At 31.1% G+C, this 12,739-nt stretch overlaps 1 protein-coding gene across 3 annotated transcripts in view; it reads right to left on the bottom strand.

The window, feature by feature from the left end:
* The window catches only part of Nrx-IV (neurexin-4), a 107,769-nt gene that overhangs the window by 91,462 nt on the left and 3,568 nt on the right, over positions 1–12,739 (bottom strand). For all 3 annotated transcript variants that reach the window (XM_067262892.1, XM_067262891.1, XM_067262894.1), the window contains exon 2: positions 5,930–6,022. In XM_067262892.1, coding sequence (XP_067118993.1) covers positions 5,930–6,022 — 93 coding nt within the window. The remainder of the gene's footprint in view (positions 1–5,929; positions 6,023–12,739) is intronic.

The following is a 12,739-nucleotide window of genomic DNA, read 5'->3' as shown; positions in this document are numbered from 1 at the left end:
CTTCATAATTTTCTTGTTTAGTGTGTGTGTTTTAAGGGTAAGATAAAAAAGCACTTTTGAAATAAGCTATACATTTTTAGTTAATGAAACATTTTATTAGTATTCATTTTTAAAGAATAAATTCTGTAAAGAAAAACTATTATAACAATTGAGACTTAAATGAAAATAAACATGTATTTCTAACATTTAAACCCAAATGCCAATTCCAAATATGATAAATAATACATCAATTTGAAGGTAATTTTGTAAGAAATTTAAAACTTTCAACAAAATTAAAACATTAGCCTTATTCTAAAAGTTATGATAAAAAGAATGACACTTGCGAAACACGAGTGGCCAACAAAAAGTGAAATCTATTAGATCAATCCACTACAGTTCTCTTGGATACCCAATTTCCATTATATAAAAAGTTCCTCTCATATGTGATGGTCATTTCAAAATTCAGAGAACCGTGTTTACACTTCTGAAGGGTTTCTTTGTTAGTTTCAAGTAAGTTTCAAGATAAAGTGCTTATTATGCATGCTAAGATTATTGCTCTGTACAATGAAGGAATGTCCTGTTGACGAATTGCCATGAAATGTGGCTATCAATCATCACTTGACAGTCAGCAAATGCATTAGCAATTTTAATATGATTAACAGTTTGTCTTTCCTTTCTGTATTAATCTTTCAGAGAAAAACTATCACGAAAAATGACTATACAGCTGACCCTTGATAATGGAACCAAAGGGGGTGTCAGATTACCAAAAGTGTCCGGATTACCAAAAGTGATTACATATTTGGCATTGTTTTGCTAGCAGTAGCCTACAATATTCATACATTTTATGAGTAAAATGCTGCCTAGGTTAATATGAAAATGAAACACCCATTTCGGTTAACTAAAACATGTTTATTAAAAGAAATATGAAAGCCAATAAATGTACATACAGTATGTATAGGCATAAATAATACAGTACGTACAGAACTGCTCACAGAAAACACAAGAAATGTGTGTCATCGTGTAAGAATTGAATGGGGAGACTCATGTCGCAACATCCTTCCGAGCAAGCAGACACGTAACGGGACGGGGATTACGGTGACCTTGACAGGAGGTATGTCGAACTACTGAGCATGTCAGATTACAAAAGAGTCGGATTATCAAAGGTCAGCTGTAATCTTATTTAACTGAGCCACTTTGAAAGCAATAAAAAATTGAGGTGTAAGTGATAACTATAGTTACCTGGAAACAGTAAATCAGACCGAAAGAAAAAGGTGAAACTTCTTTATAGACTTATGAGCTCTTGAGCCTACAAGTCTAAAAAGAAGCCTCTAATTAATAAAAATTAAAAAAAAACAACAGAGGGCCAAGTGTTTACAGCAGGTATACAGTTGAAGGATAATAAATTAAAAATCAGTGATGTAAGGTCATCCAGAGTGACAAAATAACAATCTCTTTGATATCCAAAGAAGCAACATTTGTTCAATACAAAAAAATGACAGGATCAAAACTGTTCAAAACAGTATCCTATTGCCATTATCATCTGAGAATGCATCTCAGGTCATGGGAATGTGTAAGCTGCATACTGTTGAAAGCACTGCCCAATATATCTATGTACTGGAGAGCAAAATGCTTCCTTCATCTGCTGATGTGCTTAGAAGTAGTAATTTCTTCTTCCAGGACAACAATGCATCCTGCCTGATGATAGAATGTATTGCAGGAGAACAACAGACAGATAGTTTGTTTCTAAACTAATCCAAAGATTGCAAATGCATGCACAATCTTAGATCCTAATCCTTTTGTCAAAGTGTTTTGGATGAAACTGAAACAGAAGATTAATACAAAGAATCAAGCAAATAAAGTAGTTAAGTGAAACTATAATTCCATGCTGATATCATCTAATATTAGAGGAAGAGCTTGAAAAGCTTGTTAGTAGTATACCCAGGAGATGTGTCTTAGTAATTAAAAGTAAAGGCTTGCCAATTAAATATTGTTTGTGTATCTTCAAACATATAGTTAATTAATAAAAATTTGATATGTAAACATTAATGAATTTCAGTTTTATAGTTTTTCTTTCTCTTGACTTAAAACGTTTCTTGTAGTTAACAAGAAATAAAAAATGTTTATGTTAGCTTTGCAAATTTCTTTCTCTCATCCCACCCATTTGTAAAACAATGCTATTTTAATTCTGTCAAAAGTTTTGTCTTCAAAATGATACATTATATTTTCAAAATGGATTCAAAATCAAAAAATATGTTTTTTTTTTATAAAGTATTGCAAGACTTTTGCATCAAATTGTATTTTAAATGTAAAAATACATATTTCTTAGTATTTATTCCCAAATGAAAAAATATTATCCTAATATTCTAGTTAATTAATAAAATCAAAATCCAATTTTCAATACATTAATAGAAACTAACATTAAATAAGTGCTTTCAAATTCAAAGACTAAACTTAGAATTGAAGTCAAAAATTTGAAATGAATTATCATATTTCCAAATGTATGAGACACTTTCCCCTAAAATTTATCTCAAAACCAGATTGCATCTTATATACTGAAGGTTGAAATTTCAGAAGTTTGTATGAGTTAACACTTTATAAAATGCAATAAAAACAAAGATTATTAATTAATTCATTCAAGAAGCAATTAGGAATGCTCTTGACAGCGCTGAAAATGATTTACTATCTGAAGAAAGCAATGATTCTGATTCAAATGCAGAAGACCTTTCAGAAAATTTGGTCCAGCTGTTAAGATGATGATAAAGATTAAAATCATTACTGTAATTCTATATTTTTTCTAGATACATAAATTGTTTTACACAAAAATTCTCTAAATTTATTTTCAGTCATTTTATCATCATACATCAAATGAACAGCTGGATTCCTTTATTGAGCTATTAAGGTTAAATGATTACTATGTAATTTGGCAGAAGGTAGACAGTTCACCATCTCTTGTTAAATTTAACAATTATAAATAAATTTCATTTAATTTTAAAATATTCTGAAAGAAAAGATCTAACCAGAGCAGGACTCAAACCTTCAACTCCTATTTACCATGCAGATCTCCATCAGATTCCCATTTCTGGACTAATTAATTAATTAACTAGTCTGAAAGTAAAAATCAAATAGAGGGCTGAGTAGCATAACTGACAATGCATCTGCACAGTAAGCAGCAGTTGTGGGTTTAAGTCTTACTTTCAGCCAATCTTTTCTTCCAGAGTATTCTAAAGTTAAATTAATTTACAATTACTTCATTTAACAACAGATGGCAGCCTGACTGCCTACCTCTTGCCAAATTACAGCTGACCCTTGATAATCAGACAGGTATGGGACCAAAGGGGTGTCGGATTACCAAAAGTGTCCGGATTACCAAAAGTGATTACATATTTGGCATTGTTTTGCTAGCAGTAGCCTACAATATTCATACATTTTATGAGTAAAATGTTGCCTAGGTTAATATGGAAATGAAACACCCATTTCGGTTAACTAAAACATGTTTATTAAAAGAAATATGGAAGCCAATAAATGTACATACAGTATGCATAGGCATAAATAATACAGTACGTACAGAACTGCTCACAGAAAACACAAGAAATGTGTGTCATCGTGTAAGAATTGAATGGAAAGATTCATGTCGCGACATCCTTCCATGCAAGCAGAGACATAACGGGATGGAGACTACGGTGACCTTGACGGGAGGTGCGTCGGACTACTGAGCATGTCTGATTATCAAGGGTCAGCTGTACTTAGTAATTATTTTGCCTCAATAGTCCAATAAAGGAATTCAGCTGTGTTTGATGTATGATAATACATTGACTGAAAATACATTTAGAGAATATCTGTATAAAAGAATTATGTATTAAGAAAAAAATATATAGAACTGATCAACAATGTATAACTTTTCAATAATTTTTTCTTAAAAAATGTTCATGAAAAACAATGGCATCCTATATCAAAACATCTTATACAACAGAAAACACAATACTTCATTCTACATTGAAAAACTCATTTTATCAAAGTGATTTATTTCAAACATTTATATAGAATTTAATGTTGAATGCTTTGAATCTGAAAATATACCTTCTACATTAATAAATTAATATTTTACTTTGTTTTGTCATTTTATCACGTGTAAAGAGCAAGTAATACTCCCAACATTTAAAATACAAATATACCATAAATATAATACAAAGTTCATATAATTTTATATTATTTTTAATTTTAGTCTATAGTTCAAAAGACTGGAATGCTACATTTGTTTACCTTTTAAAAATGTTCTTTTGAACTTTTTTTTTTGGCAAACAATCTGATTATGAGATTTGGTCACAACAATGTTAATCATTATTTTAAAAAGTCTCAAAAATCAACAATTGTTTTGTAACTTGAAAAATTTATGACTCATTACAAGGGTTTTGCTGGATTTTGAAGCAAATTTTTAGTGAAGAAAGAATGGGAAAAACACTTCCTCATCTTTCTAATTTCAATCGTCACAGAACCATATTTAAGTTAAAAATTGTTAAACACCTGATAACCAATACACCATCCTTGAGAGGTAACATCAATGGAAACTCTATAAGACCAATAACTTAGAACAACAGTGGACTTCATGCATATCACAGTTAAGGAATTTCATTGGACATCAACCAGGACATAGGAAGTACTAAACACATGTACGAATTAATTGTTTTCTAATCATTAATTATACTAATTAGCTCCTCCACCAATTAATCATTAAGTGACAGAAATGTGAAGATGACTCAGTTTCTTCTATATTTTTAATTATGTAAGTAGAAATGTGTTAAAGGAAATTTCATATATCAAGATTACAATGAATTCAGATAAAGAAAATATGTCAGATTTGCTTCAGCTTAAAACACAAATTGCCTTTATCCATTTGTTATATACTTAGATAAGAATTGTTTAGTGGCTTTTAAACATTGACAATTTACAGCTTTGATGAAAACAAACATCAAAAAATACACTTACGTAAAACCAGATAACCGGAGTGATTAGTATTCGGGTCGCAAACGTTTTCGTAGCCTCTAGAAGAGGCTACGAAAACATTTGCGACCCGAATACTAATCACTCCGGTTATCTGGTTTTACGTAAGTGTATTTTTTGATTGAATCACCAGTGTGTAAGGAAGATTGAGAAAACAAACATAATCGGTCTCCTCATTTTCAGCAAACTTATTATAAAAATCTAATCAAATATTTAAAGAAAATAGATGAGCAATTTGTAAATAAAGCTTACAACATATCCAAATAATTCAGTAAAAGTAATTAAAATAAACTGCAATTTCAAAAACAAATATACCTTATTCTGAAAAAAAAATAATTGATTAATTTATCACCATCAGAAAAATTTGAAATTCAACAAATAATCAAGGAATCACTTTATCAAATTTTTACTGAAATATCAACTATTTTATTATTATTATTTTTTTATTACATGCACAAAAGAAGATTGGGTGTAGCCAGGAAGGGGCACGGGTGGGCACGGCCTCCCCAGTTAACCTAGTACCCCTCCCCAGAAAATTACAGCCCGGCCCCCATGCAGTTAACCTGGTGCCCTCCCCAGAAAATTACAGCGTGACCCCCAGATAACCTGGTGCCCCTCTCCAGAAAATTACAGCCTCTACTAGGCCCCCCCAAAAACAAAACCCTGGCTACACCAATGATTATCATGTGGTTACAACTGACAGTTTCGTTAAAACGACTGTTGTGAATAAAATTATCTTTTGTCTATAATTTATTCTACACACAAAAAGTCATTTATCAGAACTGCCAATTCCAAGCATCTATTGTGTATAATACTAAAAAATTGATATTTGAATAAAAATTACATAAAATGATCTTTTGATTACAATTACTTAAGAGTTTTCAAACAAAAATACACAGTAACCAAATAATTAAATTTCTTTTTTAATATATTTATTTTGCTTAATACCAACCATGTAATCTTCCTTTATCGGCACTACGATCTTCATCCACTTCAGAAGTAGCTGTCAACTTTGCATTATCTAATAATGGAGTATTGCATTCACCTAAATAAAATTAATTAAAATATTACAATTTTATTTTAAAAATTAATTTCTATAGTATTATTACTTAAATTCTGATAAAGCATTAATAGTAAACAGGTTCAAAAAACTTGTGGATTCATTAAAAAGTTTAAAGTTAATTGTAATTGTATGATAATTGTTATAAACATTAAAAATAAGTATATAAAAAATATATACATAAAATTTATGTAACTATTGAAAATGTAAATGCTATATTGTAGTATTAGGACATCCTCTATTACAATAAATACAGTATACCTATATACTAAAAAGTTATAAACAATTACTATTAGAATAAGTAAGGTATTCTATATCATAAAATTATCTGAAATTCTCAACTTATAAATTTATCACTACTAAATTAACAATCATTATTATTACAGTTCATAACATTTGCTTTGTTAGTAAACAACTTTATTTGCTTTATTTTTTTTTTAACTGTAAAGCAAAGGTAAAAATTAAACTACAGTAGAGCGTCGTTAATCGGAACATCGGTAATAGGAATGGCCGGTAATCGGAACGATTTTCAGTCAAACTGTGTCGTGCTGAATCGAACATTTTTGATACTAGATTTACTTCTAAAGTATAATTTTCATGTTTTTTATATTCTTCAATATATTTATTTTGTTTGTACAAAATGAAGAAATAATTTTTAACGATACGATAGCCTTGATTATTATTATAAAAATTTTCGTTAGGCTTAAAATCGACAAAAATTCAACACAAAGCGACACGCGATGGAGAAAAGTTTGAACATCGGACAGGTTAATATATTTTTTCGTACAAAGTCAGTAATCGGAACAAATGACTAATCGGAACAACCCCAGTCCCCAATTGATTCAGATTTTCGACGCTCTACTGTATTGTAATTTTCAGAATGGGAGTCATCAAATGTGCATGTGTAATTGTCGATAACAAGAATAATTTTTGTTTTCGACAATCATGCGAGTGTCTAACTTTTTCGGCAAATTAGAAAATGTTCTGATGTCATCCATGTTTTCTTATTTGCTGAATACTTGTATAGGTAGCATATTGGCATTGCAAAACCAATAAGGTTTTAAAGATTTTCCAATTAATAGCAAAAGCAATTTCATTACCTGTTATGCTCACTCAAAGTTGTTATATGTTCTTTGCATTTTTTTTATCTCAATGATATTAATCACCTTTGAACACCAGTTTGTCTGGCAGACATTTATAAATATAAGCCCATTTTGTCGGCATCAAAACTGTCATTTGAGTTATGTATGATTCTATACAGATTCAATCACTTCATTCAATCCTCCTCTCACTACCTAACTTAACCACTGATTTTATTGAAAACTATTCCATGCCATTTCTAAAATTTATCCAACTGCTTTAAATCCAGTATGTCTGAACTACTATCCAAATTATGATTTTACTCTAAGTTTTCCATTGACAAGAATATCCTTGTTTATATTGTATAGATCATTTCAGTATGCACTTTTCATTATCTAGATAATCATATTTTTGTTTTCTTTCTGTTCTGTCTGATTCCGCTGTTCATTAGCTTTCCGAAATCCTCTCGTTTAACAGATATATCGAAAGAATGTCAAAATCCTTTGTAATTTCCAATATTTCTTTTTGCTTTCCTCCCCATTTTAATGAGTATTCACCTTTTCTGTTATCAACAAAATTTTTAGTTGTCTCTTGTTTGCCATTTCTATCTTCTTAAAAATGAAAATAGTCAAAACACTAATTAACTTGTCACCAATAGCAAAGAAATGTCAACATGCAATTCAAACTATACAGTAACATGCATATGGTATAATTGTTTAGTTCCAAATAAAGATATATATAAAAATTCATAAATCTGATTAGTAATAACTTACAGATGTGATCATTACATTTTTAAATTTCCAAATAACAATTTCAAGATGCTAAAATTTGATCAGTCAATTTGTATTTAAAAATAAGATCATTACTTCAGGCACGATATACTGTACAACATAAAATTCAACATTTTAACAATCAAAGGCACAGTTCCATATAGTAACAATCCTCAAGTCCGTTCAGAAAGCAAGGAAAGCACACTGAATTAGACCTGAAATAAAACTCTGGATCTTACATTTTGACTTAATTAAATGTGATCTCAAAACTGCAGACTTATAGAAACATAAAATGTGTTAAGCCTTCTTCTTCTCTGCCCTTTATCCAGTGAAGCTTGGGTTGGGCCAAGGATCAAAGACCTCCATCTTTTTCTACCTTTCTACCATTCCTCTGCAAACACCACTGTTACATCATTAGTCCTTTTTCTTAGGTCTTCAACTATCTTGTTCATCCACCTCTTCCTGAATTTTTAACTAGGTCTTCTCCAACACCAACTTTGGTATTCTATTTTCTTCCAGTCTCTTATATGTTCAAATCATTTCAGTCTAATTCATTCTATCATCATCTCCAAATTTTCCATTACTGTTCTTTTCATTATTTCTTCATTTGTTATTCTTTCTCTTCTGATCTTGCTCAGTAAGCTCATTAGGAATTTCTACAGCCTGGATCTTTTGTCTCCTCTCCTCTCTGTAATCCATGCTAAAACACCATAAATCAATATTGGGAGAAAGTACAATTGATAAAGGATCTCCTTACATTTTTGTGGCTCTTCCTTTTTCCAGATCAAAGTTTTCAAACTCAGGTAGAAGCCATCTGCTTGCTGTATTCTTCTTATTTCTTTGCTTAACTTTCCACCCTTTGATATTTCTGTTCCCAGGTATCTAAAGTTGTCAACATTCTCTAGTAATTCTACATTCAGTTCAATTTTCCCTCTCACCTCCTGAGCTCTCCTTGACATCACCACTGTCTTGCTTCTCTTTTGGCTTATCTTCATTCCCCATTCCCTTAGCTCCTTGTTCCACACATCCAGTTGATATTGGACTTCCTCTGTCTCCCATCAGTACTATGTCATTTGCAATTAGCCAAGCTTTTGACTTCTTCCCATTAAGCTTATTTTACATTCTTATGGGTTTCGTCCATTATGGTTATAAACAGAAGTGGTGACAAAACACTTCCTTGTTGAAGTTCTGTCTTTACTTAAACAACCTTGTGTGAAAACAGGAGTTGTTTTCTCAACTCCTGTTTTCACACAACTTAGGCTTGTGGTATACATTGCTTGTATCTAACTTATAATTTTTGCTGAGATGCCCTTACTCTCTACATCATCTGTCTTGAGACCCTTTTATAGATATTGAGAAACCATATATTTGTCATTACTAAGTCTTTGTTGTATTCCCAATTTTTTTCCATCAGTAGTATCACAGAGAATATCAGATCTGTGATAGATTGATTCCTTCTGAACACATGTTTCTCTTCTAGTTGGTGTTCCACCACTTTTCTAATCCTGCACTCTAAAAATGTTTTCAAAAACCTTGATAACAATGGATAACAATGTGCTTCCTCTGTAATTTTCACATTTCTTTCTGTCCCCTTTCTTGAATATTGGAACTTTACTACCTTTTCCTCATTCAGATGGTGCTTTCTTATCTCTCTATGTTGCCTTTATAGCTACAGTGACCATATTTTTTGGGGGAAAATAAAGGACATATCGAAGAAAATAAAAAATACCTTATAAAATTCATAAGTTTATAACATTTATTACGAAAAAAGTAGCATACAACATTGCATACATTAAAATTTTAAACAATCTTAATTATTACACATACACACACATTGTAAAAATTTAAATAACATTAATTTTGATACTTTTCAGTAGAATTAATTTTTTTCAATAGCACCAGTTTATACTAGAGTCTTAACAACCTTTATGTCACCGGTAAAATATTTAATTATAAACAAATGTTTTTGACCGTAAAACTTCCGGTCTTCATCAGGTTAAATACTACCATGATTCAAACAATCCGAATAAATAGTTATATAATTTGTTTTGCTTAAGTCAGTTTTAATTGATTCAAAAGAATAAGGTGTGAAAACATTACAAATGATTGCTTCTGTTTTCGTTCTTGCACAAGAATATTTTTCCTCAAAACATTTCTTAATTAATTTAGAAGAGCAGTCGTTTGATCGAAATGAATAGTTAGGTTGTATTGAGTGATAACATCAAGATGCCTCTTTTAGTGCTAAATCCTTTAGGTTGTCATTGGAATTTTTATTAATGAAAAATGAGTTTAACGATTTGTTTGTTGAAGCCTGTATGTCCGCTTCTTTGTGTTTTGCTGTCTGAGTATGTTGTGTAATTGCTGATCTGCCACTATTTGCAATATTAAAGCTGGCTAAACATTTGTTGCATTTGACGTCACTATTCGTTATTCCTTTCTTAATAAATGGAAATTCTTCTTGTAATGTTTGATTAAAAATGCATTTTCTTTTGGGTGCCATGATAAATGGTCTACAAAATATAAATTAAATAATACCTAAATATGAAAAATTAGAAATATTAAGACTAAAAACACACATAAAGTCCCTGTGTAACTAATTAACATTGCGTAAAAGTGTAGTAACTGATGTGTGTACTGTCCAGAGAAAAGGAGTGCACTATAAAGAGAAGGGAAACTCGGCAGTAAAAATGTCACATGCTCGAGCCCCCAAAGAATGCCAACAAGTGGCGACAAATGCTCACCAACAATCCAAGTGTATTATCCACCAACTAGAGTGTTAAAAAACTATCACAAAAATTCCCATAAGAGTGTCCACTCCCTGGTACTTTCAAAGGCCGTTCGATTGGCGACACACTGCACTACCACGCTCTATGTAGCAATGCATGACACAATGACAACACTGGTCGTGATGGCGTACGAAACTAACTTGTTCAATATATTATTAAAAAATTTTTTTTTAAACTTTGCGTCGACTTTACAAAATAAAGGACAAAATGCCTATTTTAGAAAATATAGTTAGAGGACAGAGCAGTGAAATAAAGGACTGTCCTCTTAAATAAAGGACGTATGGTCACCGTATTTATAGCCTTTGTTACTTTATCAATCCCCACAGCTTTGCCGATTTTCATTTTCTTTAATGCAGTCTCCACTTCTGTGTGTGTTATATCATCCCATCTGGTCTTTCATTATTTCTTCTGCTTCATTAGGTGTCTACCATTGTACATTTAATAATTTTTGGAAATATTCCTTCCACCTCTTTCCGATGTCTTCCACTTGTGTAGTCAGTTCTCCATTTTCACTTTTGACCTTATTTGTCCTAATACTATCTTTCCTTCCACTCTTCACCAAGCCATACAATTTTTTCTTACTCCCTCTTCAGTTTTCTCTCAATTCTCGAATAAGTTTGTCCCAACATTTCTTCTTTTATTCTTTTACTAGTTTTTGTGTTTAGCACCTCTTTTTTTGCCTCCTGATACTTGTCTTTTCTCATCTCTCATCCCCTCCTTTTCAGTCTTTCCATGCATTTTTATTTTCCTTTACTGCTGCCTTAACCCTTGAATTCCACCTTACAGTCTCCTCTCTCTTCATGCCTTCAGTTCTTTCACATATATTGGCTGCACATTTTATGTATGTTTTCTTAAACATTGCCCACTCTTTTCTTATTTCAGTATGGATTGAGAGTTCAGTCTGGAACTTGTGTTTCATTTCTGGTTCATTTAATAAAACCTTTATTTTCCTTTCCATTACTTACTTTCTTCATTTTTGCTCTTGCTCCAACACTAAACATTGCAATGACCATTCTATAGTCTGCATCAAAAGCTTCATTTAGATCTGCTGTCACATCCAAAGGGTCTCTGTGGCTCTGCTTTTCAATCATGAAGTAATCAATCATAGTCTTTGTTCTCCTTTCACCCCATCAAGTTATCTGTTGTGAATTCTTCTTCCTAAACAAGGTATTTCTGACTAGCATCCCATTTCGTTCACAGGAAAATCAATCAGTCCCTTTCTTGTTTCAGGTGCCATATCCAAAATGTGTCCATAATTTCTTCCACTCCACTTCTCACCTTCCATACCTGTGCATTTATATCACCCATAATTATGACTGTCTTCAATTACTTCTTCTACTTCCCTTAGGACCTCTACCAACAATTCTTCCTAATTGCCTGTTTGTGAGACATAAATCTGGATAAAATCATTAACTCCTCTCTTAAATTTCACTCTTATTTTTATTATTACATCACTGATGTTTCTCACTTCTATCATTTCCTGAATGTCTTTCCTACCAATGACTCCTATGCCATTTTTCATCTCTGCTAATCAACAAGAGACAGAATTTTTATTAATAGTTATATTTATTTATTTACTTACTTATTTTTGCTTTTGTTTCAGTTATTTTGAGTTTTAGGGGTTGATTTATGTTAAACCTGAATTGCTATCTTAACCATTCCCAAGTAGAGCTTAATTTTCATAATTTCACACTAACATAAATAATCAATGGAATTGTATCCCACTAATTTAGAGTTTAAATACAACTAAAATATTAAATAATATTCTAGTATATTTTTGTAACCAGATATTAGCACATACACAAGTTAATAAACATTTTATTTTTTAAGCATGTTCAATATGCAAATTAACGATATATAAAAGATAACTGTCAAACTGACACAACAAGTTAGTCTTTAATTCTGCTGATAAATGTGTAGCTATTGAACTGGAAGTGATTAATTGATTTGGCGCTGATTAAGATTCTGAATAATGGTAATTTTATAAAATATACTAATAAAATTTTACTGCTGTAAATACTGAATTTAAAAATTATATGAGTTTATACTAATTATTGAACCATGTT

Source organism: Centruroides vittatus, unplaced genomic scaffold (genome assembly GCF_030686945.1).
Source record: "Centruroides vittatus isolate TY-2023 unplaced genomic scaffold, ASM3068694v2 contig_1634, whole genome shotgun sequence".
In the NCBI taxonomy this organism is placed as follows: Eukaryota; Metazoa; Arthropoda; class Arachnida; order Scorpiones; family Buthidae; genus Centruroides; species Centruroides vittatus.
Note: the sequence above shows the minus strand (reverse complement) of the source record. Positions and strands in the feature narration are given on the sequence as shown.